At 42.9% G+C, this 25,887-nt stretch overlaps 1 protein-coding gene across 2 annotated transcripts in view; it reads left to right on the forward strand.

The window, feature by feature from the left end:
• Positions 1-25,887, forward strand: part of PDCL2 (phosducin like 2) — a 75,277-nt gene that overhangs the window by 44,526 nt on the left and 4,864 nt on the right. The window contains exons 1-5 of one of the 2 annotated variants that reach the window (XM_043546201.1): positions 4,045-4,268; positions 13,149-13,269; positions 14,841-14,931; positions 16,447-16,590; positions 23,868-24,076. In XM_043546201.1, coding sequence (XP_043402136.1) covers positions 4,263-4,268; positions 13,149-13,269; positions 14,841-14,931; positions 16,447-16,590; positions 23,868-24,076 — 571 coding nt within the window. In that variant the 5' untranslated portion in view covers positions 4,045-4,262. Of the gene's footprint in view, positions 1-4,044; positions 4,269-13,148; positions 13,270-14,840; positions 14,932-16,446; positions 16,591-23,867; positions 24,077-25,887 lie in introns of those variants that run through there. The other variant, XM_043546200.1, reaches the window with a different exon arrangement.

The raw sequence follows: 25,887 nt of genomic DNA on the forward strand, positions 1-25,887 counted from the left end.
CACAGCTACACTACTATTTTTAGTACACTAGCTAATGAGAGCTAGTGCTGAGTATGTGTACTTGACCTGGGAATCATATCCCCTGCTCAGAGTGTACCATAGCCTAAGAATCAGGTCATAGGTGTCTCAGTAAAAAAATCTGAGGAACCCAAAATCTACGGACAGTTTGGAAAGTTACTACTTACCCGTGACAATATATGAACCAGACAGAATCCAACTTAACCTGGAACCTGAAAGTCAAGTTTGTAGAGCTAGTGCCAGTGACTGTTTGGGAGGAAAAAACAAACTTGTAATCTGTGAAAATTTCATCCAGAAATCATTAAAAAAGAATGAACAGGAAACCCTGCAATCTCATTTTTATAATTATTTTTCTGAGTAGAACTTCACTACAAATCCCATTAGCATCAAGGAGAGTTGCATGTGTATACTGAGACGAGAACAGAGCTTTGCCCAAATCCAGAGGTCCTTACAAAGACACAACTCCCATTGAAACCATGTAAGGACTTCAGGATTGGACCCCAAATGAGTTAGCTAATTGAAAAACTTCAGAGAGGTACATGAAAGATTTCCTTTACCAATACTATGATTCAGTATTTGAGTATCCTTTTTATTCCTTTTATTGTATTTTAGATATGTAGAATCACATCATATAACTGTATAAACAACTACTGTTTTATTTTTTTTCAGGATTTTTATTCCTTACCTAGAACTAATGCTGTGGGAATGCAGAATACATGGACATAGTGTTTTGCTCACAAAAATTATTCCTTACCACTTGTACAATTCTTAAAAAACCACTAGAATGTAAATGTTCCTAAATCAGATTTTGTTAAAATTGCCAATGTTTCTTTAATTTCTTGAGTATATTAAAAGCATCTTAAAATTATTCAGTTGATTTCTAGTGTCATGATGTATACAGTTGTGTGTAATAAAAATGTAAACAAAAAAATTAGTGTAAGATCCTTGCATGCAAAAAATATTGTCCCTACCAGTACTGCTATACACTTATTTATTTATTTATTTGGTACATAAAAGCAATCAGTAGAGTTGTTTTAAATGGAATGTTTTATTGAGGAATTTTCAATTTTTACATAATGCATTTTGAAAGTAGGCATTTTTAAGTTAAACTAACACAGCACAGTGTGTGCATGTGTGTGTATGTATATATAATATTTCTATGCAGATTCAGAGTCAAATAGGCTTATCTCTGTACACGAGAGCACCGAGTATGTTCTCGTGCCTAGATAAAGTAAGAAACTCCATTTAAGTCAAGAGACTTACATCCTTGTAAAACATGTGAAGGAGAAAAATCAGACTCTATACATACATGCACGCGCACACACACATATATACATAAAACCAGCCAAACTTTCCCCATATGTTGATTTTTCTAAAATAGTGCATGAAATCTCACTCTTCCAATATGATTTTCATTGCAATGCCATTGTATATAAAACTGCATTATTACAAAACAGTACCTGAAGAGCCATTAGACTAGTATGTAGTTGGAAAGAATGCAAATATGTTGGTTAAGAAAACATTCCAAGTAATCATTTCAATCATTTTTTAGGAAGGATGAATAAAAAAAGTGGTGCCCTTTTCAAAGAGTGTTTTGTCAACCTTGTTTAATTTTGATTGGCAAAATGAAACAATTTGTACTATTTTAGAAGAGAAATAGCTCTAATTTATTTAAATTAAAATATAATCATAAATTAATTGTATTAGCTGGCATAACACAAATGCATTATGGCCCTGATTTAGAAAAACACTTAAGCACATCGATGTGGAATCTCTCTCCTATGTGGAGATAACAAATTCTTCCCACAAGAGCAGAGCTGGCCTCTCAGTCTTCATCGCTTGAATTCACATGTCTCAGGGTTTGTTTTCATTAACAAATTAAGTTGTGTCAGAGCATGATTTTGAGGGGTTATGGTAATTAACATAATAGTAAACATAACATCACTCAGTGTTGACAGGTATTGTTGTGTTTAACATTGTGTCTACTGGTCATGGTTAGAGTTCTTCCTCGAGTTACCCACTACCTGCGGACACAATAATAAACACAACAGTCCCTGTCTCCACTGAGTACTAGTTTGTGTTAACTCTGTGGGCTACAATAGATCATGAGGTAATGATCCACCCTGAGCAAAGGCCAATATGTTGCTGAGCAGCCCAGGAAGGAGATTGTGATTTTGCTAATGATCTTATGGCCTCACCATTGCTTCCAGGAGGAAGTAAACTATCCTGTGTCTATATGTGGGGTACAGTATCTGCCAGCACACCAGCACTGCTACACTACCCACTGGCCTGCATGAGGGGTAGCAGAGATGTAGCTGGTTTGCGGAGCCTTCTTCCCCTCCTGCATTTTGAGTAGTGGTATGTATAGCTGGCACAAGACAGTAAGGGAGTTATCACAACTCTTCAGAGTCATAATCTAATAGGATGTAAGTTCCCAGTGTAGCCAAGACCAGAATGCTTAACATTGTAGTGACCTAGTCACCATGACTCCTCAAAGTCATGCTGTAACACAACCTAATTTGTTAGCAAAGAGATACCTCAGAGTGATTTCCACCAGAAGAGCATAGTGCTCTCTTCAATCTCCCCAAATGGAAAATCCATGCTCTTCTTAGCTGGAATTTTGAATTACTTCCTGATATGAGCTGGTCTCATTAGAGATTTCTTAGATGAACTAATCAGTTCAAATCACTATTTATCAAAAGCCAGCATGGTATCAGAAAAGATACACTTTTTTTTTTAAACAAAGCAGTCATAAAACAAATATTTGGAATACATTGCTAGACCAAGTTGTTGTGAATGGATCCAATAAGCTATTTGTATCAAACAGCATAAACCAAAATACCATATTATTTTCACCCTCTTGTTTTGTCTTTAGTTATATTTTTTAATCCACTCTGAGTTCTTGAAATGGCAATTCAGCAAAAGAGGAGTGGTCTAGTTTCAGTCTTTGTATAGATTTGATAAATATTTCAGACACAAATATTGTAGGCCATATTCATTCCATCTTTAGGTACAGAGGGAATAAAAATAGCTGAAAACCCACTAAAATAGGCCAAAATCTGTTTGAAATTGAGTAGCTCCCATACTTAGCCTGTTACATATATTGCTTCTTGAAGAGAATGGTGAATCTCTTGGATCAGGTCAGCTGAGACTCAGAGGGTATGGACTGGAGATCCTAAGCTGTAAGGACATATTGTCTGAATGTCCTGTGAATGCACCATTTACAATCAGTCCTAGTGATATAAAATACATACAGAAGTTACAGTAAAAGTTGCTAAATATTAACCACCCTTTGGTTTGTTATGAAATATACTGGAGATTCCAAATAACCACACCAGATAGGTTCATTAATATGGTACAGAAAAAAGGTTCTAAAGGACTGATGCCACCATCAATTTTAATGATCACGCAGTCTACCACGTGCAGCTGTTTGTACTGAGCGCCACTGTCGCACACCCTTCCCCACGCCCCTGTGTGTTGCAATTTAGCGTTGGGGACGGGGGGAACCAGCTGCATTGGTCCATTAATCCCCTTCTTCTGACATAACCCAGGGAATATAGCCACTGAGGTGGGAACTCAGCACAGAGAACGTGCCAGTTTTCGGTGCATCTGGTGTAAGGGGTCACATTATTTACACATTGACTCGCGCTATGTATTTCCACATCCACCGCAAACACGCACTTCTGAGGTGCACGCTCGAGGCCCTTCGAGCCCTGAAAGCTTGGGGGAACGCTGGATGCACCGGGAGCTGAGCTCCCGCGCGTTTCACGGCGGACGGATTTGCCCGTGAGACAGCGACAGCCGAGAGGCGGCCCAGCGCCCCCCTCCAGAACCCGACCGAAAGAAGAGCGTCAGGAGCTCGCGCAGCGGCCGTTAAACCACGGAGAGGGCGCCCGTTCGCGCTGTAGCCCGGCCAGGTTCTACCGGCCGTCGGGGACACTGATTTGAATACGCAAATAACCGTTCCCATGGCCCCGCCCACTCCTCTGTGTCTAAGCGGAGGCAGTTCTAAGCAGCCAAATAACTGTTTGGCCTCGCGCCTGCTTCACACCAACGTGCTACAGCGTCAGCCAAGGCGGGATCTGCCCTGCGGCAAGGACAGTGCCACGCGACCCCCGCCTCTCCGTCCGCCCGCCCGCCCGCAGGGCCCAGCCCTGACACACCCCTCCCCGCACCCGCGAGTACACCCAGCTGCATCGGTGGGGAGAGCGAGTGCCCTCCCCCATCCCACCCGCGTGTGGGCCATGCAGGTGAAAGCAGAGCCTGACTCGGAGAGGGCAAGCCGCCGGCACTGCAGGAGAACTGGGGGTGGGGATGAGCCCAGTTGGAGGGGGAAGTGTTGGGGTGGGAGAGCTGAGCTGGGGGAGGGGGGTGAGGAGTGGGGTGGAAAGGGGAAGAGTGAGTGGGGGAGGAGAGGGGTGAGCTAAGGGGTGGGGGTGGGAACCACCTGTATGCGGAAGTGAGAGTGGGAGCTTCATGAAGGTGAGGGAGCTGTGGGGAGTGCTGGCCTTGTGCACCTACAGGCAGGGCTGGGGGGAAGGTGTGTAATTTCAGGCAAGGGGGTGTCAGACACCGAGCAGTCCTGTGAAGATGCTGTTGGGGAAGCTGGATGAAAAGGGTCACGCTGGGGGGCTGCTCAGCAAGATGGGAAGCTGTACAGCGGTGTGGATGGATGTGTATGAGCAGATGTGCGAAGGTGTGGACGCTGCAGCCAGAGGTGGGGGAAGCTGGGGAGGGAGTATGCACTGGGCAGGGAGTGCCACAAAGATGTGGACATGGCAGGGATAGCGGGGAAGCTGCAAGAAGGTGTTGAAGCCTTGACTGGATGGAGGAGTTGGTGTGATGGTTTTCAGGATACCCAGGACTATGAGTCAGCTTGTTACCCACTGCCTCTAGTTGTAGGGTTTCTTGTCTATGGTGACTGGAGGTTAGCTCCCTGGCACCACCAGCCTTAAAGCCACTCAGTCACTCTCCTGCAGGCTCTGCCAGCCATGTCTTTGCCTTGCAGGTTAACAAAGAGGTCCCTTTGTCTGTTTGAAGCCTTCCCCTATGGTTTCCAGCGCCTGGTACTGGCTTCTCTCAGAAATCCCAGATTCTCTGCTCCCAAAGGAGCATTGAACCCTTAGTTTATGAGTTTTATGTTAAATCATCATTCTTGTATAACACACTGCACTTATGAGCACTTACAATAAAATCAAAGAGGGTTTACTTAAGAAAGAACAGAAGTCACATTGGAAACATGAGTCTGATGGGAACAAATGGTTGCAATACAAAACAAAATAATAAAACAAGAACTAGGATGTACATTTATAGTTAGTTAACTTTCCTATCTAATAAAGCAGCAATTCTCAACCAGGGGTCTGGGGCTCCCTGGGAGGCTGTGAGCAGCTTTCAGGGGGTCCACCAAGCAGGGCCAGCATTAGACTCACTGGGGCCCAGAACGAAAGCTCAAGCCCCAACCCTGCCACCGGGGATGAAGCCAAAGCCTGAGCAACTTAGTTTTGCGGACCCCCTTGGGCAAAGAGCCCTGGCCAATATCCCTGTCTTGGAGTCTCTCGGGGTGCAGATCCATGTATCTAGCACCCATCCTGAGAGCTTACCCCCTGTGGCTTCTCAACCCAGTCCCTGGACCCAGTGCTGGCTCCTCAGACTCACCATTTCTAAGAAGTCCACCCAAAGGTGTGAGCTTTCTAGTTTACAGTGTAATTCCTTCAAGAGACATGCGACAAAGTTTGACACACAGTACACCCAGACACTTTGCACAGAATGCTAACATCATTGCTTTTTGCTTAAGAAATAAAGCACAAGAGAGAATACAGCTCTCCTAGGAAACAACAAACATCCTAAACACAATGCCCCTCACTACATGCTCTTCCCTTGGGAGTTTTTGGGGGTCCATCTGTGTCAGAAAGGCAGGGTTCCCCCTGCCTAATAAGGGTCCTACCTGTGGCTCCCTTCAGTTTGAGCAGGTGAAAATGGCCAAAGAATGTGAGGAGATAAGCTCCTAGCCTTCTATAGCCTTTCAGACCTTCTGTCAGGTGACTTCCTGGTCAGTCCCAACAGATGACTTCAGTGCTAAGAGACCTTTCCCCTGCTAAGCCAGTTCCTCTGGCAGGGATCAGCCATTTGTCTAAAGCAATTGTATTTCAATGGTAGGGCCCTTAAGTCAACCACCATCTTTATTAGCCCTTTGCCAGTCACCTTTGGAATGTCAGTCCAGAGTGGAGGCAAAACAGAGATGACAGTTACCCCCGCCCCACCGTCCCCACAGCTTGGTAAAGATACATACCAAGAGTTCATAATCTCATCCAGAATTTATAAATTGTACGGACAGATTATCCGAATCATCACAGTGTCCCTCAAGGCTTTAAAATATAATCCAGAGGCCATATGGAGGTGGGCTTCGGGGGAGCATTCATGAATGGCCAGGAGTCAGAGAACTGGTCTCAGGGCCTAAGGCATTTGCACGGTTGAGTCCTGTATCCCAAGAAGAGGGGCTAGACAGGAGGTCTTCACCCGGGAGAGTGCCTCAAAGGCCCAGAGTTAGAAATGGTGACTGAATGGTGCCCAGATGCGTCTGGCTTGGAAGTATGTTTGGTACGACAGACCAATTGACAGTTCATGAGGGGGACTCAGCTAGGTCTGTAACAGTGTGGTTTTTCAACCAATCAAGTTAAAAGAGTGCAAGTTTGTGTATATACAGGGTCTAAGGGGGAAAAAAATGACAGGACCCGTCAGAAGCTCTATGTACTGTTGGTCAATGAGTGAGTGACAAAACAAATGTGAGGCTTGATCCTGCAGTCTTTTCTCAAGCAAAATTCCCAGTGAACTCAGTGGAAATATGCCAAAATAAGGATTAGTCAAAGTTTGCCTCTTCTGTACCACATAGTGGTTGTCTTCATTATAGATTTTGCTTTCCACTTCCAGCAGCTTCTACAGGTGCAGCATGTAGAGAAATCTGCATGTATATCTGGAGATTACTTGAGGTATTAAAAAAAATGTTTTCCATGAGCATGAGGAAATGTCATATTGTAGTGCACTGACCTTTGGTTTCCATTTGTAGTACTTCAGGACAGCTTTTTCAAATCTCCTTTTCAAATGCTATAGAGAAATAAAGTTTCTTCTTTGAGTGATGTCCCGGTGAGTACTCCACTTCAAGTGATTGTGCGCCCCTGCGCCTCTAGTCAGAGAATTTCGACAGCAGTACCTGGTTGGGCCACACATGCGCTCGCCCCATCTTGCACCTTGTTGGTGCTGACCGCAAGTTACCTTGGGCTGTTGTTACAGCATGGTTCTGGGGGAGCTGGTAGTGAACTGGCTTTGACTGGCTGGGCTGGTTTGCAGCCACTCGACTGAATAAACAAGAAAAAAGATAAGGAGGTTTATGTGTGGGAATAGAAAACAGTAGTGTTTCCTGCCAGAGCCTGCTTGTGGATGTACAGCCCCCCCCCTTAGAAGGAGATGATGATTAAAAACGGCTATGCAAATTGCTTTAGATGAACAGTCTCACCTGCAGACCTTGGCCTTGTGGGTGCCCAGGAATTCCCCACGCTGAAGCAGCGCCTGCTATGAGCCCTCAAGGACAAGGCTGGAGGGTCTGGGACTGTCCATAGCAGAAGGGGCATAAGCATTGTTGCTTGCTTGCTTGGTTGCTGGAAAGCACGTATTTAGTAACACGTGAAGGCTGGGAAGCTTATTATAATTTGGCAATAAAACCAGTTATACTTATGCACCTGATGTGGCTTCATTGAGTGTATCCGAGCCCACACCCTTTGGCTCGACACACCTGTAGCGGTGGTTAACTAGCATTGTGCGGCCAACGCCCCCTCAGTTCCTTCTTTAACCTGAGCTGGAGCTTCGGCAGTGCCTCTGCATAACTTACCTTTAGATATAGGATAAGCGCTATAGTGCAGTAGATAGAATAATTAGTTAGCATTTGTTCCCTTTTTTCCTTTTTTCTCCCCATTAAAAATACATATATCTTATTTTTATTTTTACATTTCATTCACCCCTCTTGGGGACAATTTTACCTGAGAATGCCCAGGTCTCCTGGCATTAAATGTTGCCTCTCCTGCTGAGAGGCAATTTCAGTCTCAGACAGACATTCCCAGTGTGTCAACTGCTTGGGGGGTAATGCACATACATCAGAATTGTTCCCATTGCCACAATCTTAAGGCCCATGCCAGGAAAGTGAGGGACCTTAAACTTAAATGAATTCTTATGGAGAAATCTCTCTGCTTAGCCTCTGATCCGGGACCACAAACTTCTCCTGGTCATCAGTTGCCTATTTCAGTTTCTGACAGACCTCCCCCACTGACTCTGCATGGGAGGGACCTGTCTCCCAGAAAAAGGGCAAAGAAGAGAGCTTCCACTTCTCCTACAAAGGGAGCCTCGGAAAAGAAGCGTTCTTCAACTTTCTCCGTATCCTCAGTATTGACCGCGCTGCAACTAAGTACCTACGGGTCGGCAAGATCTTCTGGTACAGCAGATAACCCCTAAAGCCAAAGACCCTAAGTGGGCAGGCTCTCAGAAAGACAGCAGAGACAAGACTGCCCCTTCTACTACAGCACTGACTGCAGCAGCTAAACACTCAGTACTGAGCACCTCTGGCAGTGCCTCAGCTCATGGCACCATCTTCTGGCTCTCTGGCACAGAGCGCAGAGACAGTGGTGCCAAAGTCTATTTTACCTCCTTTGGTACAGACATCCATGGCACTGATCTTCCCAGTACCGCAACAACTCATGGTTCCACAACAATCACTGCCAATGCCATCTTCAGTACTGAGATCTCTTGGAATGCAGCAGTTTCTTTGACGTAAGGATCTAGTAGTTGCTCAGGCACCAGTATCACCTCTTCGCAGTACCAATATAGCGTCGGTACATTCAGCACTTTTACACACACCAACAAACAGATTTGCCCCTCCTTTTTCTAGGGAGGAGGGCGACGATGAGGAAGGAGATGTTTATTCTTCACACCGCTCTTCACTCATCCAGGGAATCATCAGACCAGATCTAAAGGAACAGCCAGGACACTGTTCCAGAGCTGGCACTCAGGGATAGTATGGGCATCCATGGATGCCACCACCAATGCCATTCCCACCACAGTGGCCATATTGGGACTTGTGGGCAGTATATAGGCAACATTATTTCAAGCGTCCCAGTATCTCCAGGGAAAGACAGAAAAGCTCCCCATTGGCGTCAGAGACAGGACTCTGTGAACCCCCTAAGGGACTTTTGAGGAAACAGAGGAGGCTCTAGACCAGGAGGCCACTCCTGCAACTAACACTTCCTCCTCTTCAGACAGTTTGTTTACATTTGCACGGCCGCCCGCAGCTCCCAGTGGCCGCGGTTTGCTGTTCCTGGCCAATGGGAGCTGCAGGAAGTAGCGGCCAGCACGTCCCTGCAGCCCATGCTGCTTTCCACAGCTCCCATTGGCCGGGAACAGCAAACCGTGGCACTAAGAGCTGTGGGCAGCCTTGCAAATATAAAGAAACTGTCTGGTGGCCTGCCAGAGGATTACCCTGATGGGCCACGTGCAGACTGCCCACCACTACTTTAAATGGGCTGCAGATTGCCCACCACTACTTTAAATCAAGATTTGAGGACTTCAGTAACTCAAGTCACAATTTATATGGGCCTATTGCAGGAGTGGGTGGATGGGATTCTCGGGCCTGCAATGTGCAGGTCAGACTAGATGATCATGATGGTCCCTTCTGTCCTTAAAATCTCTGAGTCTAAGATCATATTGATAGGGTCAGCATTATCCTATATGAAGAAATCTCCATGGGTTTGGTGTGGAGTGAAGGTACAGAGAACAACTCTCCTCAGGCCCCACACTGAACCCATCTGTGGCCATCCGGATGTGAATAGATTATACATGTGTCGATGTGACATTTTGATTTTGTAGGGTTTTTTTTAATATAATTTTGAAGGATAATATACATTTTTAATTTTAAGCACTCTTTTCTATTTTTAGCAATTTAAATTTTCACAGTTGTGGGACATTATGGGTCGCGGTCAGACAATAAATATTTATTGACTGTAGACATTGAGATTCAAAAAGTTAAAGCTTGATAACCATTAAAATACCAATTATCAACATCATGTCAGAATATACAAAGTAAATATCCTTAAGGCAAACTCTAATAAGTTCTCAAGCAGCACTTCTTTTACTTTGTTTATCTGTACATTTCTGTTATTGATGGAAACATTTTTTTATTGATTTGTGTGTGTGCAGTAAAATCTATGTTTACTGATAAAAATCTAATTTTTCCAAGTTTACATATGTGCCTCTGTGGAGTTGGAAGGAGAGAAGGGGATGATGCCACTCAAGCTTAGCCGTTGCTTGCTTACAAATTTTGGCTCATTCTTTTAGGCTTGTTGTTTTCCTGCCCTCTACAGGTAAAGCTGCATTATTTGGCTCCTTATCAGTTGCTGAAATCTGAGCAGCTTTTTATTATGTCTATGTAGGTTATAACTTAAATAAGCCAAAACAGTTTGTTCTGTTCTGAAATATTAGTGTAATTTTCCTACAATACGAAAAATTTTGTGGAGAAAATGTGATTATAGAAGTGAAACACTAAAGATATTTTCATTGCTTCATTGTTGGTCAGTATTTAAAGGTAGAAAGTGGACTTAAATTTGTTTAGAATATATACCAACAACAGTCAAAATTGTCATTTACTTTCCCATTTACTTCAATTTTAGTTGTGAGCTTTTAGACCCCACTTGAAAAATCATGAATCGGACTAATTTTTATGCACAGCAGAAAGATTAAATGTCATTTATTCTTAAATCCACACTTACAGTTCAGCAGCATATGAAAAGCTAATAGAAGTTGCTAGCATAGCTGGAAGACTTCATGACAAAATGACTAAATTCAACGAAGGGAAGAAAAATACAAAAATTGATCTTTCAGGTGGTACAGCTAATCATTAGAGTGAAATTGTAGTTTTTAGTACGAAATCTGAATACAAGGACTTTGTAATGGGAACCAGTGCAGGGGTTTTTTAGGGATGGATTGTTTCCCTCATCTTAGTGGCTGGGCACTGGGTACTTGCAAAAGCTAGATTATAGTAGTGACTGCAGCCCCCTGAGATGTCACACTTCATAGATTCCAAGGCCATAAGGGACCATTGTGATCATCTAGTTTGACCTCCTCTATAACACCAGGCCATAGAACTTCCCCAAAATAATTCTTATAACATATCTTTTAGAAAAACATCAAATCTTAATTTAAAAATTGTCATTGTTCCAATGATTATGTACTTTCACCATTAAAATGTACACCTTATTTCCGGTCTGAATTTGTCTAGCTTCAACTTCTACCCATTGGATCATATTATACCTTTCTCTGCTAGACTGAAGAGCCCATTATTAAATGTTTGTTCCCCATGTAGATACTTACAGACTGAAATCAAGTTATCACAACCTACTGTTCATTCAACTAAACAGATTGAGGTCTTTGAATTGCTCACTATAAGGCATGTTTTCTTATCCTGCAATCATTCTCATGGCTCTTCTATGGACTCTCTCCAATTTATCAATGAAGATTCTATGAGAATTGCATGGACCACTACAACACACTTGCCACTCCTAAATCTTCAACACTCCTCTTCTGTGTTCATGTAGAGATGACATGAAATGGTACTCAAGGTTCTGTGAAGTCTCCCTGTACAGCCTCTCCACTTTCTTCTTCTTGCCTGGTGGTACTGTTGCATTTTCTGTCTTTTGGGGCTTTCTTAGGTATATATTCCCCTAAGCGCTAAAGGAATGATTTCACCCTTAGCAAACTTTGAGATATATATATTTTTAGCAGGTTTCAGACTAGCAGCGGTGTTAGTCTGTATCTGCAAAAAGAAAAGGAGGACTTGTGGCACCTTAAAGACTAACAAATTTATTTGAGCATAAGCTTTAGTGAGCTACAACTCACTTCATCGGATGCATTCAGTGGAAAATACAGTGGGGAGATTTATATACATAGAGAACATGCCCCCCCGCTCTCCTGCTGGTAATAGCTCACCTTACCTGATCACTCTCTTTATAGTATGTATGGTAACACCCATTGTTTCATGTTCTCTGTGTATATAAATCTCCCCACTGTATTTTCCAGTGAATGCATCCGATGAAGTGAGCTGTAGCTCACGAAAGCTTATGCTCAAATAAATTTGTTAGTCTCTAAGGTGTCACAAGTCCTCCATATATTTTAGTATTTGAGCGGTGGGATTTTAGACTGTGACACGTTTGTGGAATGGTTTATGAGCATTTACCCAACAAGCAAAAAAAGTAAATAGCATTCATTATGTGAAAGCTGTTGTGTAGTGTTCTTGTTCATAGGTATCATATTCCTTCCCAGGGATTGCATGTTGGTTCAAGTGTTTATAAAGCACTTTTTTTGTATAACCTTTTGTCTTATATGTTAAAACAGTGCTATTTATTTCCACCATAAAACTTTGTGGCATTTACAAATAAGGTAGTATATCAGAGTCAACTGTACATGTTTTGATTAACTACCTAATTTAGAAATCTGTTATGACAATAAGTGAATATTTTCTTGTTGTCCATATCTGAAGATATACATCAGTTGTCCTACTCTGATGTTCCATCATTCCAAAATAAATCGTTATAATAAACAGATGCTTCTGATAGCATAGATAATCTCAATGAAATAAAAACATAATTTTGTCAAATTGGTTTCTTTCTGTTGAGTGTCCCGTTGATGTTGCCATATATTTTAGAATTCCACATTCATGTGTTCTATATTATAAAAAGGAACCATTTGTCATAGTATTTATGGTGGCTTCTAAATGTTAATACTGATTTAAGAGAAAGTTTATTTTTGTTTTCAATTTTTTATGCTCGATTTTACATTTCATATTCATAAATTAAATATTTCCTCCTTAGCAATCAATACAGAAGTTGTGATATCAAGTTCTCTCCTGAACAGAATAGTCCATGAATGTACTGCTGTCTTTTCTTTGCCCAGGCTTGGTTATAATTTTGACCTATTTTATTGTAATGTCATGCCCTTTATTATATGTCAAAGTGCAAAAGGGAACGTTCTTGTTTAAACAAAAATATGGGAGTAGATTAACCTGTTGATTTTTGTTTTGTTCCATAATTTCAAAATAGGATCCAAATGAAGATACGGAATGGAATGACATATTAAGAGATTTTGGAATTCTACCTCCAAAAGATGAGCCAAAAGATGAAACTGAAGAAATGGTTTTACGTTTACAGAAAGAAGCAGAGGGCAAGTAAAGTTTAAAATGTATGCTCTTAATATAGCAAAATGAAGATCTGAGGATTCTTCAGAAACATTTATCATGACACAAAAATTCTAACATAATTCCACTCTGAAAAATAGAATACTTTGATTATTTTATTTGGTAGTGTTTTTTTATTTTTAATTTTCATTTATTTGTGTTTGAGATGGTTATTTTATTCAGTGCAATATGCTTGTAAAATAACAGAATAATAGCATAATAAAATATATAGATATGCTAATAACAAATATTACCGTACATGGTATGTAAAATAACAAATCAATAATTCACCTTTGGAAAGGAAAACCTACTTTCGGATTTTACCACACAGGGTGGTTAACATAAGTAATATTGACGTTCAGACAAACTACTGATCAGTTATCCACCCACACAGGCTGGTAAGAACAAAGGAGATCGAATCAGAAAATCAGTCTTCAGGAGGAAAATATGTCTCAGAAAATCAGCTTCTTGTCACTGATTTCCAGTACTGCAAACTCCCCAGGTGTTTTGTGTATCTAGCACTGCAAAACAAATTTTTACACAGTGTATGTGACCCAAAATAATAAGGGCAAAATTTTCAAGAGACCTCTGAATTTGTGTCCACTGCTTGGCACATCAAATATTTTCATTCCCTATTACCTCAGGGGCTTAGTTTGCATGCCCACATCTATCTTACATATGCTTACACGTGTGTTTAACTCTGTGCCAGGAGGTTCAATAAAACTACTCATTGTGCAGAGTTAAACACATTTTAGTGTTTGCAGGATTGGGGCCTAGGTAGTTATGCTTATCTAGTCAATATGTGAACCCAAAGCAAAGATTTACAGTTCCTCAAAACATCCATGTGCACAACTGCTAGTGCCAATGTAGAGACTGCAGGCTCAATTCTGCCCTCTTCCTCAGCTCTGTTTGATGTAGGTTTTGGGAGGTTGTCAGGAAGCTATTTACAGTTCCCTGATTCTGTGCCAGCCATCCTAGCATGAGTTAGAGCAGTCTAGGGATCTTATCTCAGTGGAGGATTCGTGGAGAGGAGCAGAATTATGTCATGCCCCTGCCTCGTTCCCACTCTGCCTCCTCTGACTCCCAACATGCCCTTTATATTGATGGTGGGGATGCAGCTAGTGTAGGAGCTAGCTCAAGTTGCTTTATGACACTGGGAGTTTCCCCTGTTGTAGGGGGAATTCTCTGTTGGCCGCTTCTGGCCAAAATCCAAAGACTTTGCGTTACCGGAAAGATGCAAAATGGCTGGAACAAAATGGGAAATCTGAGGCTCCTATGAAAATTTAACCCAATACAGACATGTCATGCTGTCTGAGAGCAACATAATATGAAAATGACAAAGCATATAAAGTAACTTATAGTTACTCAAACTTCAGTTATTTTTCTCTTTCTTGCACAAGGTTGCTCCAGTGTTGGCCAAATTCATAGGTGAGACATGAGATGTTTTTCACACTGATATTGCTCTCCTGCCTGAATCTAAAGATTCTGCACATAACAATATTGAAATATGCATAGTTTTTAGTGGACAAAAGCTGACTATTTGGTTTGTTCTTTTTAGTGAAACCATATGAAAGAATGACTCTTAAAGAACTAAATGAAGCTGAAGATGACTTTGATGAGGATGATATGAAAGCTCTTGAAATGTATAGGTACAGTAAGATGTTTCTTGCCATATTCACAATACATATTGTTATTTAGGATGTTTCACACATATGGGATAAAGAAAAATCCCATCCACAAACTGAAAGGAAGAAAATCTACCTACATAGTTATATATTTGAAAATTAAATATTCAGCTAAAAATTAATACTATTAGTTAGAAAAATATTACTTTGCCTTCTGGATGGTATTGTATAACGAGTACTCAGCTCCGTTACAGGGAGGTGCTTACAGAGAGAGAAGCTCTCTCAAGACCATGAGAAAAAATCTCCCAGAGACCACCAGCCACAAGGGGGAGGACTGTGTAACCCCTGAGCCCAAAGTAAGAGACACAATTCACATTTATTTTGGGTTTAACAAAGTAGAACCAAAGCAGGGGAATTTTGTCTTACATTCATTTGAACTGTGTGGAATTCTTAAAGGGGCCTGAGAGAAGAGAAATTGAGGCAGGGATTACCTGCAACATGACATTAGTTCAGTAGGAGGCATGCCTTGCAACAGATGTATACAAAATAAATGTACCAGTGTGATAAAGTTATCCACTTGAACTAAAAAACAGAACTGGATTTGAACCATGCCCATTATAGTATACTCCTGTATCGTTAGACTGCTAAAATAGTAGCAATTTAGAAATACTAGACTGGTGTTGATTCCAACTTTCTACCGCTATTTTATGAGAGAAAGAAAGAATTTTAAAAGAATGTTCTCATGAAATCACAGAGTTGTGCACCTAAATCCTCACACATCATGGTAAGAATATATTAAACATATTTTGTTTAATACTTTTTAAAAGAAAGTCAGCTGCTGACTTAAAACAATGACATGGTTTATTTCAATAAATTTTAATAAAAATTGGCCCTAGGCTGTGAATTTTTCTCACTTTCTACATTGTCATTATTTTTATAAATGAAGACTGCCACCTGGTGCTTTTGCATTCAAATTTTCATTACAAAATTGTGCACCAGTAAGGTATTAAACTCTGGGTTACTTTACACAATACATAATTTTGTTTTCAAATTCATAAAAACATTTTTGGCCTTTTTTGAATTTGTGTTGTTTGCCTTGTCTTCACTGCAGTATCAATACAGACATGTAATCTGTTGTGAAAACTTTCTTTTCCTTAATATTTTATATCCTTAATGTTCCTTAGAGTGATGTAAGTACATATAATTTCTTTCCTATCTTCAAGTGTTGTCTCACTAACTAAATGCCAGCACTGAAGCCTTCTAGCACAAAATTATTCCATTAAAACTTGAAGGCATTCAGATATAGATTATTAAAAAAATTGGCACCACATTTCAAAAACAGTTGCCGCTTTTCCAAAATGTACAGCAGTATCTATCTAAAAGCAGGATGAAGTACTAAAAGTTGGAAATCATGGTTGTAATATTTCAAACATAAATGATGATGGGTTTATTCAAAGGAACTAAGAGATACAAAATTGATATTACAGTAAATTAAATATTAAAAAAAATTGTACCAAATAATTTTTATTTCTGAAATAGGCAACAACGGTTGCAAGAATGGAAAATTCTTCAGAAAAGACAAAAATATGGGGAGCTGAGAGAAATTTCTGGTGAGCAATATGTGAAAGAAGTCACAAATGCTCAGAAGGATGTGTGGGTTGTAATTCATCTATATAGATCAAGGTAATGCTATGATTATATTTTTTCAAAAGTATTTAAGATTCTAAAATACTTAGCAAAAAAAGATTCAAGATGATGAGATGATAAGAAAGACGATATAGGCAAAATAGATTATAATGTCATTGTTTACCATATCCTCACTTCGGGGAAAAGAAATCTTAGAAAATAGGATTTCTCCTGTGTTGGTCCTCCTTGCTCCATCAGTGCACTACATAGGATTTCTTCACCTTTGACTCACATAGAGGTAATGCAAAAGATCTTTCTTGGTAGCTACTGTTGGCACTTGGCAGACATGAATTGTGCTGGAGGGCAAACGTTCCTCTGCAGCCCTTCTTCAGGGTTCCACTCTAAGGATTTTGCTGCTTTTTTTTTTTCTTTCATTCTCTCACTCCAGCAGATCAGCAGTGTGGTAGGGTGAGGTTCTTTCCTGAAGGACTAAGGTACGTCGACGTAGCTGGAGTTGCGTAGCATAGGTCACCTTACCGCAGTAGTGTAGACATAGCCTCACCCCCCTCGCCCGAGTAAGAGAAGATCATGCTCTGACCGGGATGTCACTAAGAAGAGAGCGGTCCCTCCCACAGCTCCTGAGGTGCAAACTGCAGGAATGCCGTCCCCAGGTAGAGCCGTGGTGCTAACTGCTTCTGACAAGAGCTACAAGGCTGCTCCTAGACTGACTATCTCAGCCCCTGATAGTAAGTCTAAGGACCGTGCTAAGGTGAAACAGCAGCTATTGGCGCCATCGCCTGTTGTGGGTAACCAAAGTGAGCCCTTTACCCCCTTGGTTCCTTTCTGGTGCCGAGGATGCCGTTGACACTGGCACCTGCAAAACAGCTGGCTCCAGTGAAGCCCTCGGCCCCAACACTACGCACTGCCCTGAAGCTCTCGGCTCGGAGAAAGACTCCAGCACAGTTGCAAACTCCTACTAAAGCTGACTCCGAAAAGCTCTCTGGCACCATCTGTTGACTCTTTTCCATATCACACCTGGGCACCATGCTCAACACAGGCACTGAGGAGAGATCACCCACAGGAATTCACACAGCTGTCAGACCTCACTATATCTGACACTCTGGATTCTCCACTCCTCAGACAGGAGATGTCCCAAGTCTCACACACTTCTCAATCAATACACTCTTCGCGTTCTTCAGCAGAGACAGCACCTTCTTTCCTTAGTGATGTTGAGGAAGATGAGGGTGATTGCCCCATCAACATCAGGGCAGTTGACACCAACTTACCAGCCTTACCCTTCCACAATTCAGGGCACCCAGCCTTTTCTGGGGCCCCCATGGATGCAACCATATATTTCCTTCCCCTCTAACTGGCCACATTGGGGCTTCTGGGCCATGTATAGGGCACAGTTTGGTAATCCCCCACCGTTACGAACATGCCAGCCTCCATCAATCCCCTCCTCAACAATCTCTCGACCTCCAGAACCACAGCCTCCACAAATACCACCACTGGAAGAGTAACTGGAAGGAGAGCAGGATGAGAAGGTACCTCTGGTCCTCACTGTTTTCTTCATCCTCACTTGATGAAGCCATCATGCCAGCACCTCCCACAGTGGCTGATGATTTTTGTCACTTTCAGGAGTTGTTTCGTAGAATGTCTGACACCCTAAACATCCCATTTGAGGAGGTCAAGGAATAACAACATGAACTGATTGACACTCTCCTTACCTCCTCAACAACAAAAATTGCCCTACCTATTAACGGTGCACTACTTGAAACTGCAAACCTTCTTTGGCAGACTCCAGCCTCTATCCCCTCTAGATGCAGATGGGCTGCCATAAATATAAAGGGAAGGCTAACCACCTTTAAATCCCTCCTGGCCAGAGGAAAAACCCTTTCACCTGTAAAGGGTTAAGAAGCGAAGATAACCTCGCTGGCACCTGACCAAGATGACCAATGAGGAGACAAGATACTTTCAAAGCTGGAGGGGGGGAAACAAAGGATCATCTCTGTCTGTGTGATGCTTTTGCCGGGACCAGAGCAGGAATGCAGGTCAGAACTCCTGCAAAGAGTTAGTAAGCAATCTAGTTAGATACGTGTTAGATTCTGTTTTGTTTAAATGGCTGATAAAATAAGTTGTGCTGAATGGGATGTATATTCCTGTTTTTGTGTCTTTTTGTAACTTAAGGTTTTGCCTAGAGGGATTCTCTGTGTTTTGAATCTGACTACTCTGTAAGGTATTTCCCTTCCTGATTTTACAGAGGTTTTTCTTTTACTTTTTCTTTAATTAAAATTCTCTTTTAAGAACCTGATTGCTTTTTCATTGTTCTTAAGATCCAAGGGTTTGGGTCTGTGTTCACCTATGCAAATTGGTGAGGATTTTTATCAAGCCTTCCCCAGGAAAGGGGGTGTAGTGCTTGGGGGGATATTTTGCGGGGGAGACGTTTCCAAGTGGGCATTTCCCCTGTTATTTTTGTTAGACACTTTGGTGGTGGCAGCATAAGTTCCAGGGACAAATGGTAAAACAGTTAGTACCTTGGGGAAGTTTTAACCTAAGCTGGTAAAAATAAGCTTAGGGGGTCTTTCATGCAGGTCCCCACATCTGTACCCTAGAGTTCAGAGTGGGGAAGGAACCTTGACACGGGCGGATACGAAATATTATGTACCTGCAAAAAATGCTAAGTTTTTATTTTTACATCCTGCCCTGAATTCCCTTGTGGTGAATGTGGTGCAAGAGAAGGGCCATCTGGTTATCCTGATCCGGTCATCCTGACCGAGACTGGAAATGTTTAGATCTCTTGGGCAGAAAATCCTATAAATCTGCTACCCTCCAATTTCGAATTTCCAACTATGAGGCCTCTTATGGCCAAATATGATTATAAAAATTATTCTAAGCTGGAGGAACTTTTGCCAGAATCTGCCAGAGGAAAAAAGGGAACAATTCCTGCCCCTCATTTTGGAAGGTGACTTAATAGCCCACACGGCCCTGCAGGCCTCCCTGGACTCAGCTGACACAGCTGCCTGATCCATTGCTACTGCGGTAGTAACGGGACGTGCATCATCGTTGCACCTTTCAGGATTCCCTAAGGAGGTGCAAAATACGGTTGAGGATCTCCCTTTTGAGGGACAAAATCGCTTTTCTGAGCACACAGACAACTCCTTACAGTCACTGAAATACTCCCAAGCCACTCTACAATTTCTTGGTATATACGCACCACAGCCAAAATGAAGATCAGGGAAATATTAGCTCCCTCCATGATTTTACCTCAGCCATACTACCCGCAGCGGCAGTTTGACAACCAACGCCGTTGTCACCGACCTCCCAACAGGCACAGACAATCGCCTGCACTAGGGACACTGTCCAAAACACCCTCTAATAAGCAGCAAATTTGAAGGTGTGGTCAAGATCCAGAGAACCTCCTGCCTGCTCTAGTTGCCCCTACCATCTGTAACGCCATCTACACACTGACAGTTTGGCAACCACCTAGCTCCATTTTTACCATCTTGGATGCTCATTACCTTGGACAGGTGGGTCCTGGAAATAGTAATGGAAGGTTACTCCATCCCCTTCCTAGCTATACCATACACCCAACCCCCATCCCTGTCCCTCTTCAGGGACCTCGCGCACAAGCCCATCCTGTGGCGGGAGGTGAGACATCTTCTTCAACTGGGAGCCATAGAGTCAGTCCCTCCACAATACAGAGGATGCGGTTTCTACTCTCACTACTTCCTGGTACAAAAGAAGTCTGGTGGTTGGCGCCCCATACTGGACCTTTGCAATCTCAACAAGTTTGTCAAACTACAATGTTTCAAGATGGTCAACCTATCCACCATCATCCCAGCACTGGAACAGGGGGATTGGTTCTTGGCCCTTGACCTACAGAATGCATACTTTCATATTGCACACCCTGCTCACAGACTTTTCCTACGATTGATCGTTGGCCATGGTCACTACCAGTACAGGGTACTACCCTTTGGACTATCCACAGGTCCCATAAGTTTTTCCAAAGTACTCGCAGTGGTAGTGGCCTTCCTCTGCAAACAAGGCACCACCATTTTCCCATATCTAGATGACTGCCTTCTCAAAGTGCCACCTGAGACCAAAGCGCTCCGAGCAGTCCATGCTACAATGACCCTCTTTACAAAACTGGACCTCCTTATCAATTTTGAAAAGTCCACACTAACCCCAAGGTAAACACTGGAATTCATTGGTGCTGTACTCGATGCCAAGCAGGCGAGATCATTTTTGCCACCTCACAGGTTCACAGCGACAACAGAATCACCCGAGCATGCCCCCAAATCTCAGCACGTACATGCCTCTAACTTCTGGGACATATGGCTGCAGCTATGTTTGTGGTCAGACACGCAAGACTGCACATGTGGTGTCTTCGGGACTGGCTCCATACAGTATATCTTCCTCACAAACACAGCATTCAGAAACTCCTGTCCATGCCAGCCCAGGTCAAGGACTCACTACTGTGATGGACGTGCGCTGACAGTGTCTGTGCCAGGGGCCCTTTTCTTCAATCTCCATCTACTATCATACTTACCACCGATGTCTCCCGCTTTGACTGGGGAGCGCATCTATGCAAGCACATTATACAGGGCAGATGGACGCCCACCGAAACCACCTTACACATCAGCCTTCTGGAACTGAGGGCGGTCCACAATGCCAACATTTCCTACCACTCCTCAGAAACCAGACTGTTCGAGTAATGATGGACAACCTCGCTTGCATGTATTACATCAACAGGTAAGGAAGTGCCAGATCCCATTCCCTATGCTCAGAAGCGATCAAGCTATGGAACTGGTGTATCCACAATGACATCTCCATCTCTGCTGCGTATCTCCCTGGACATCAGAACACGACCGTGGATACACTGAGCAGAACCTTCTTGCACGAGCATGAAAAGCAGCTTAACATGAGAGCACTCCGACCCATCTTCTGCCGATGGGGTCATCCCACCATAGACCTTTTTGCCACTCACGAGAACACCTGCTGTCCTCAGTTTTGTTCCAGACCAGGCCTGGGACGCGATTCACTTGGGTATGCATTCCTTATGAACTGGAATGTGCCACTTCTTTACGCCTTCCCTCCCTTTCCCCTCCTGTTCCGAGTCTTACGCAAGATACAGGAAGATTAAGCTCTGGTTATACTAATAGTACCGACATGGCCACGACAAGTCTGGTACACGTACCTGCTTCGCATGACACTCTTTCAGCCTATAAACCTTCCCCCAGCATTGTGGCTCCTCTCTCAGGACTGGGGATGCATTCACCATCCCAATCCTCAGATGTTCCACCTGAAAGCTTGGCTCCTTCGTAACTCCAGGATTCGGAAATAACCAGTTCAGACTCAGTAAAACATATCTTGATAAATAGCAGGTGCGATTCTACCAGACATACCCTATTCCCCACAAGTGGACCTTTCCAACTTTGGTGTGGTGACAGACAGGTCGATGCAGCCTGCGCTCCATTACCTCCCATAATGGACTACCTCCTTCAACTCAAACAGCACGGATTGGCTTTTAGTTCTCTTAGAGTGCACCTGGCTGCAATTACTGCATTCCACTGCCCTGTTGAGGGATATTCAGTATTTGCACACCCCCTTGTCAAAAGTTTTCTTAAGCGTGTTCTAAACCTATACTCTGACGTACATCCCTCCACCCAATCCTGGGACCCCAGCCTTGTCCTACGCTCTCAGACTAGACGTCCATTAGAGCCAATGGCAACCTGCTTCATCTAGCAGTGAAAACAGCTTTCCTCATAGCGATTACATCAGCATGACGCGTGGGAGAAATATCGGCCCTTATGGCATACCCACTATATACAGTGTTTTGTAGGACAAAGTGACCCTCCGTCCCCACCCAAAATTCCTGCCAAAGGTTATAATGTCCTTCTATCTAAATGAGCCTGTACACCTCTCCTCCTTCATTCCCAACAACACAACAATTACCAAGAAGCAGCTCTCCACACTTTAGATGTGAGACGCGCATTGTTGTTCTACTTGGATAGAACCAAACTGTTCAGGAACTTGCCATGCTTGTTCATATCCATTGCCAAACGCTTTTAAGGCTCCGCCATGTCTAAACAACAGTTCTCTAAATGGATTTCCCAATGCATACGCCTGTCTTACGAACTTCACAATAAGCAACCACCTGCCTCTATCCGGACACACTCCACACAAGCGCTCTCAACCTCCATTGCATTCCCCAATAATGTTCCCATAATAGATATATGCAGGGTTGCCACATGGGCGTCCTCTGATATGTTTGCCCAACATTATGCCATCTTGCAAGATTCCTTGATGGACACCATTCTCAGATGTAAGGTCCTGTCCTCGGCGATACCAGCCACTCTGAAGCCCCAACTTTCCAGCTAGGGGCACTGCTTTATAGTCACCTACAGTGGAGCACCCATGGGGACATCACTCGAAGAAGAAAGGGATACTCATCTTGTGCAGTAACTTGTGTTACTCATCTTATGCAGTTCTTCGAGATGTGTGTCCCCACAGGTGCTCCACTACCTGCCCTCCTCCCCTCTGCTTCCAAGCTTAACGTTTGGGCTCTATGTCAGAGAAGGAGCTGAGGGCAGTTGGACTGCACAACGCTATTTATACTACCCGTGCACAGCACGGGGGAGAGGATGTGCGCGTGTGTGGTCCAATGGGCACTGCTATTGAAGATCTCTGACTCCACACACAAAGGTGCTGCCGAACCTACAGTGGAGCAGCCAAGGGGGGACACATCTTGAAGAACCTCAGTTACTGCACAAGGTGAGTAACCCTCTCTTGTGTTACAAAAATCCAGGCATGAAGGCCATGGACCAACATGATGTGGCCATACCACCATACTGAGATTTTCTTTTAAAATTTTACTTTATTTAGAGTTCTTTGGGGGGAAAAAAACTTAAAATATCAAATGTAAAACTATGAAACTGAATATCCAAATAAGAGTAAACGTAAGTGTATTAAAACCTCAAATACAAAAACTGCATTAAGTAGACACAGACCAAGGTTTGTTGGTGGTGGAAAAAAAACAAAACTCAGAACACATGGAGCTTATATAGCAGTAATAACCAACAGTATATGTATCTTGACATTCATGTAAATATTTTCAGTTTTTATTTCAACAGCCTTTTTCCATAAGACTCCTTGTAGGAGAAACCAGACAGGAAATCTATAGTGGAAGTCCCATTATAGGGCAAAGTAGAAGCATACTGACTACATGTAAAAACTCTATTATTGAAAGGTTATTTGTATGGATTCTAGTATTTTCTTGCATGTTTCAGACTGTTGTGTCAGAACTTTCATCAAACCTATCCATTCTTTTCTAGCATCCCAATGTGCTTACTAGTTAACCAGCATCTCAGCCTGCTAGCCAGAAAGTTTCCAGAAATCAAGTTTATCAAAGCCATTGTGAATAGCTGTATTCAAAACTACCATGACAGATGTTTACCCACAATTTTTGTATACAGAAATGGTCAGATAAAAGGCAGGTTCATTGGAATTACTGAATGTGGAGGGACAAATCTTAAACTAGAAGGTAATATAACAAATATGTTCAAAATAATTTTATAGTAATCTAATGTAGTTAATAATCATCAATTCTTAAAATCACTTCTTGGGATAGAACAGTCTTTGATAGTGTTTTTGTACCTTAAACAGGAAAAATTAGGAATTAACTGTTAATAGAAGCTTCTGTATTTCTACTGTAGCACAAATATTAGTATGTGTTGATAGCTTGCAATGCTATACATAAGGTAGGTATGGTGGGGATGGCACCTGTGTAACATCTGATCTTTCCTATGGAGGAGGATTTAATCTAAAAAAGGGTATACATTCACTCTTAAGTGTGAGTCCTCAACCCAGTTCCATGGGACCAGGCTGTGCAGGGGCCTTTCCCATATACCCACCATTCCACACTTGGCTGCATGACCCCTACTGGGAGAAAATCTCATTGACTATCTGATGATCCCTTGACAAGCATTTTTGTCTTGTCCTAAACTATCCAAGTTCCAGTTCCATTTATATATATTCTGCAGCTATTGCAACACTATTCTATCTGTCTCTATATTGTAGGTGCTTACTTGGTCCCCATTACCATAATATCTGAGCAAATCACAATCTTTTTAATGTATTTATCCTCACAACACCCATTCGAGGTAAGGAAATACTATCATCTCCATTTTGGAGGGAGGAGACTGAGGCACAGAAAGACTAAATGACTTGCCCAGGTTCACAAAGGAAGTCTGTGGGAGAGAAGGGTTGTGTTATGTGTGCAGTGGATCACTTTTGTGTGGATAAGTCCACGTTCCTAAAAGCAGTGGGAAAAACTGAACCTATTGTTTTGATTTCTTGTTCCCGTCCTTAAATATAGTTCTTGGTGTTCTAATAGCACCTCTCTTTGAGACCCTGTGACGAAGTGGGACTGTTCTTAATGTTTTCTCTGAATATTGTGGGGGTGCCTCAGTTTCCCCTATGCGGTTCTTAAGTATCTAGGTGGTGGGATAAGGGTGTATGATCGTTGCAGAGCCCTAGAGGGCAGGTGTGTGCAGGGGTCTGGACACAGAGAATGGCCAACACCCTGTTTCCTGGCAACTGATGGCCTGGCCCTTCCCCTCTGCAAGGTGAAAGCTAAAGGGTTGAAGACAAAGAGATCAGGTGACCTCCTGGCCCGGGAAAGGGACAAAGCCCAGAAGAGGAGGGGCTGGAGAGAGTTTCAGTTGGGGCAGGCTGGGGACGAGGAGTGAAGTGCAGACGTGGTTGTCTGGCTCACTGCCCCCCAAAATGGACCTGGCTGAGGGGTCCTGTTCTCTGTACCTACAAGCTCTGTTTTAGACCATGTTCCTGTCATCTAATAAACCTCTGTTTTACTGGCTGGCTGAGAGTCACGTCTGACTGTGAAGTTGGGGTGCAGGCCCCTCTGGCTTCCCCAGGAGCCCCGCCTGGGCAGACTCGCTGTGGGAAGTGCACGGAGGGACAGAGGATGCTGAATGCTCCGAGGTCAGACCCAGGAAGGTGGAAGCTGTATGAGCTTTTGCCCTGCAGACAGTCTGCTCACAGAAAGGAGACTTCACCAGAGTCCTGACTGGCTTTGTAGGGAGCAGTTCCAGAGCATGGCCCGGAGACTCCGTGACAGACCCTTACGAGAAACACTGTTTACTTGAACCCAGGCTCATATCCTATGAAGCACACTAGACCTTAGTTATGCAGCAGAGATCCTGGAATTAAGCAGCATGGATTCTCTCTCTCATGCAGTTAAATCAGTGTAGTGTTTTGTTTAACTTTTTTATGTTAAATTGAATTTTATTTATACTGCCCAAACTGTTAAACTACCCATTTGCTGCACATTTT

The sequence above is a fragment of the Chelonia mydas genome, chromosome 4 (genome assembly GCF_015237465.2).
Source record: "Chelonia mydas isolate rCheMyd1 chromosome 4, rCheMyd1.pri.v2, whole genome shotgun sequence".
Classification (NCBI taxonomy): Eukaryota; Metazoa; Chordata; order Testudines; family Cheloniidae; genus Chelonia; species Chelonia mydas.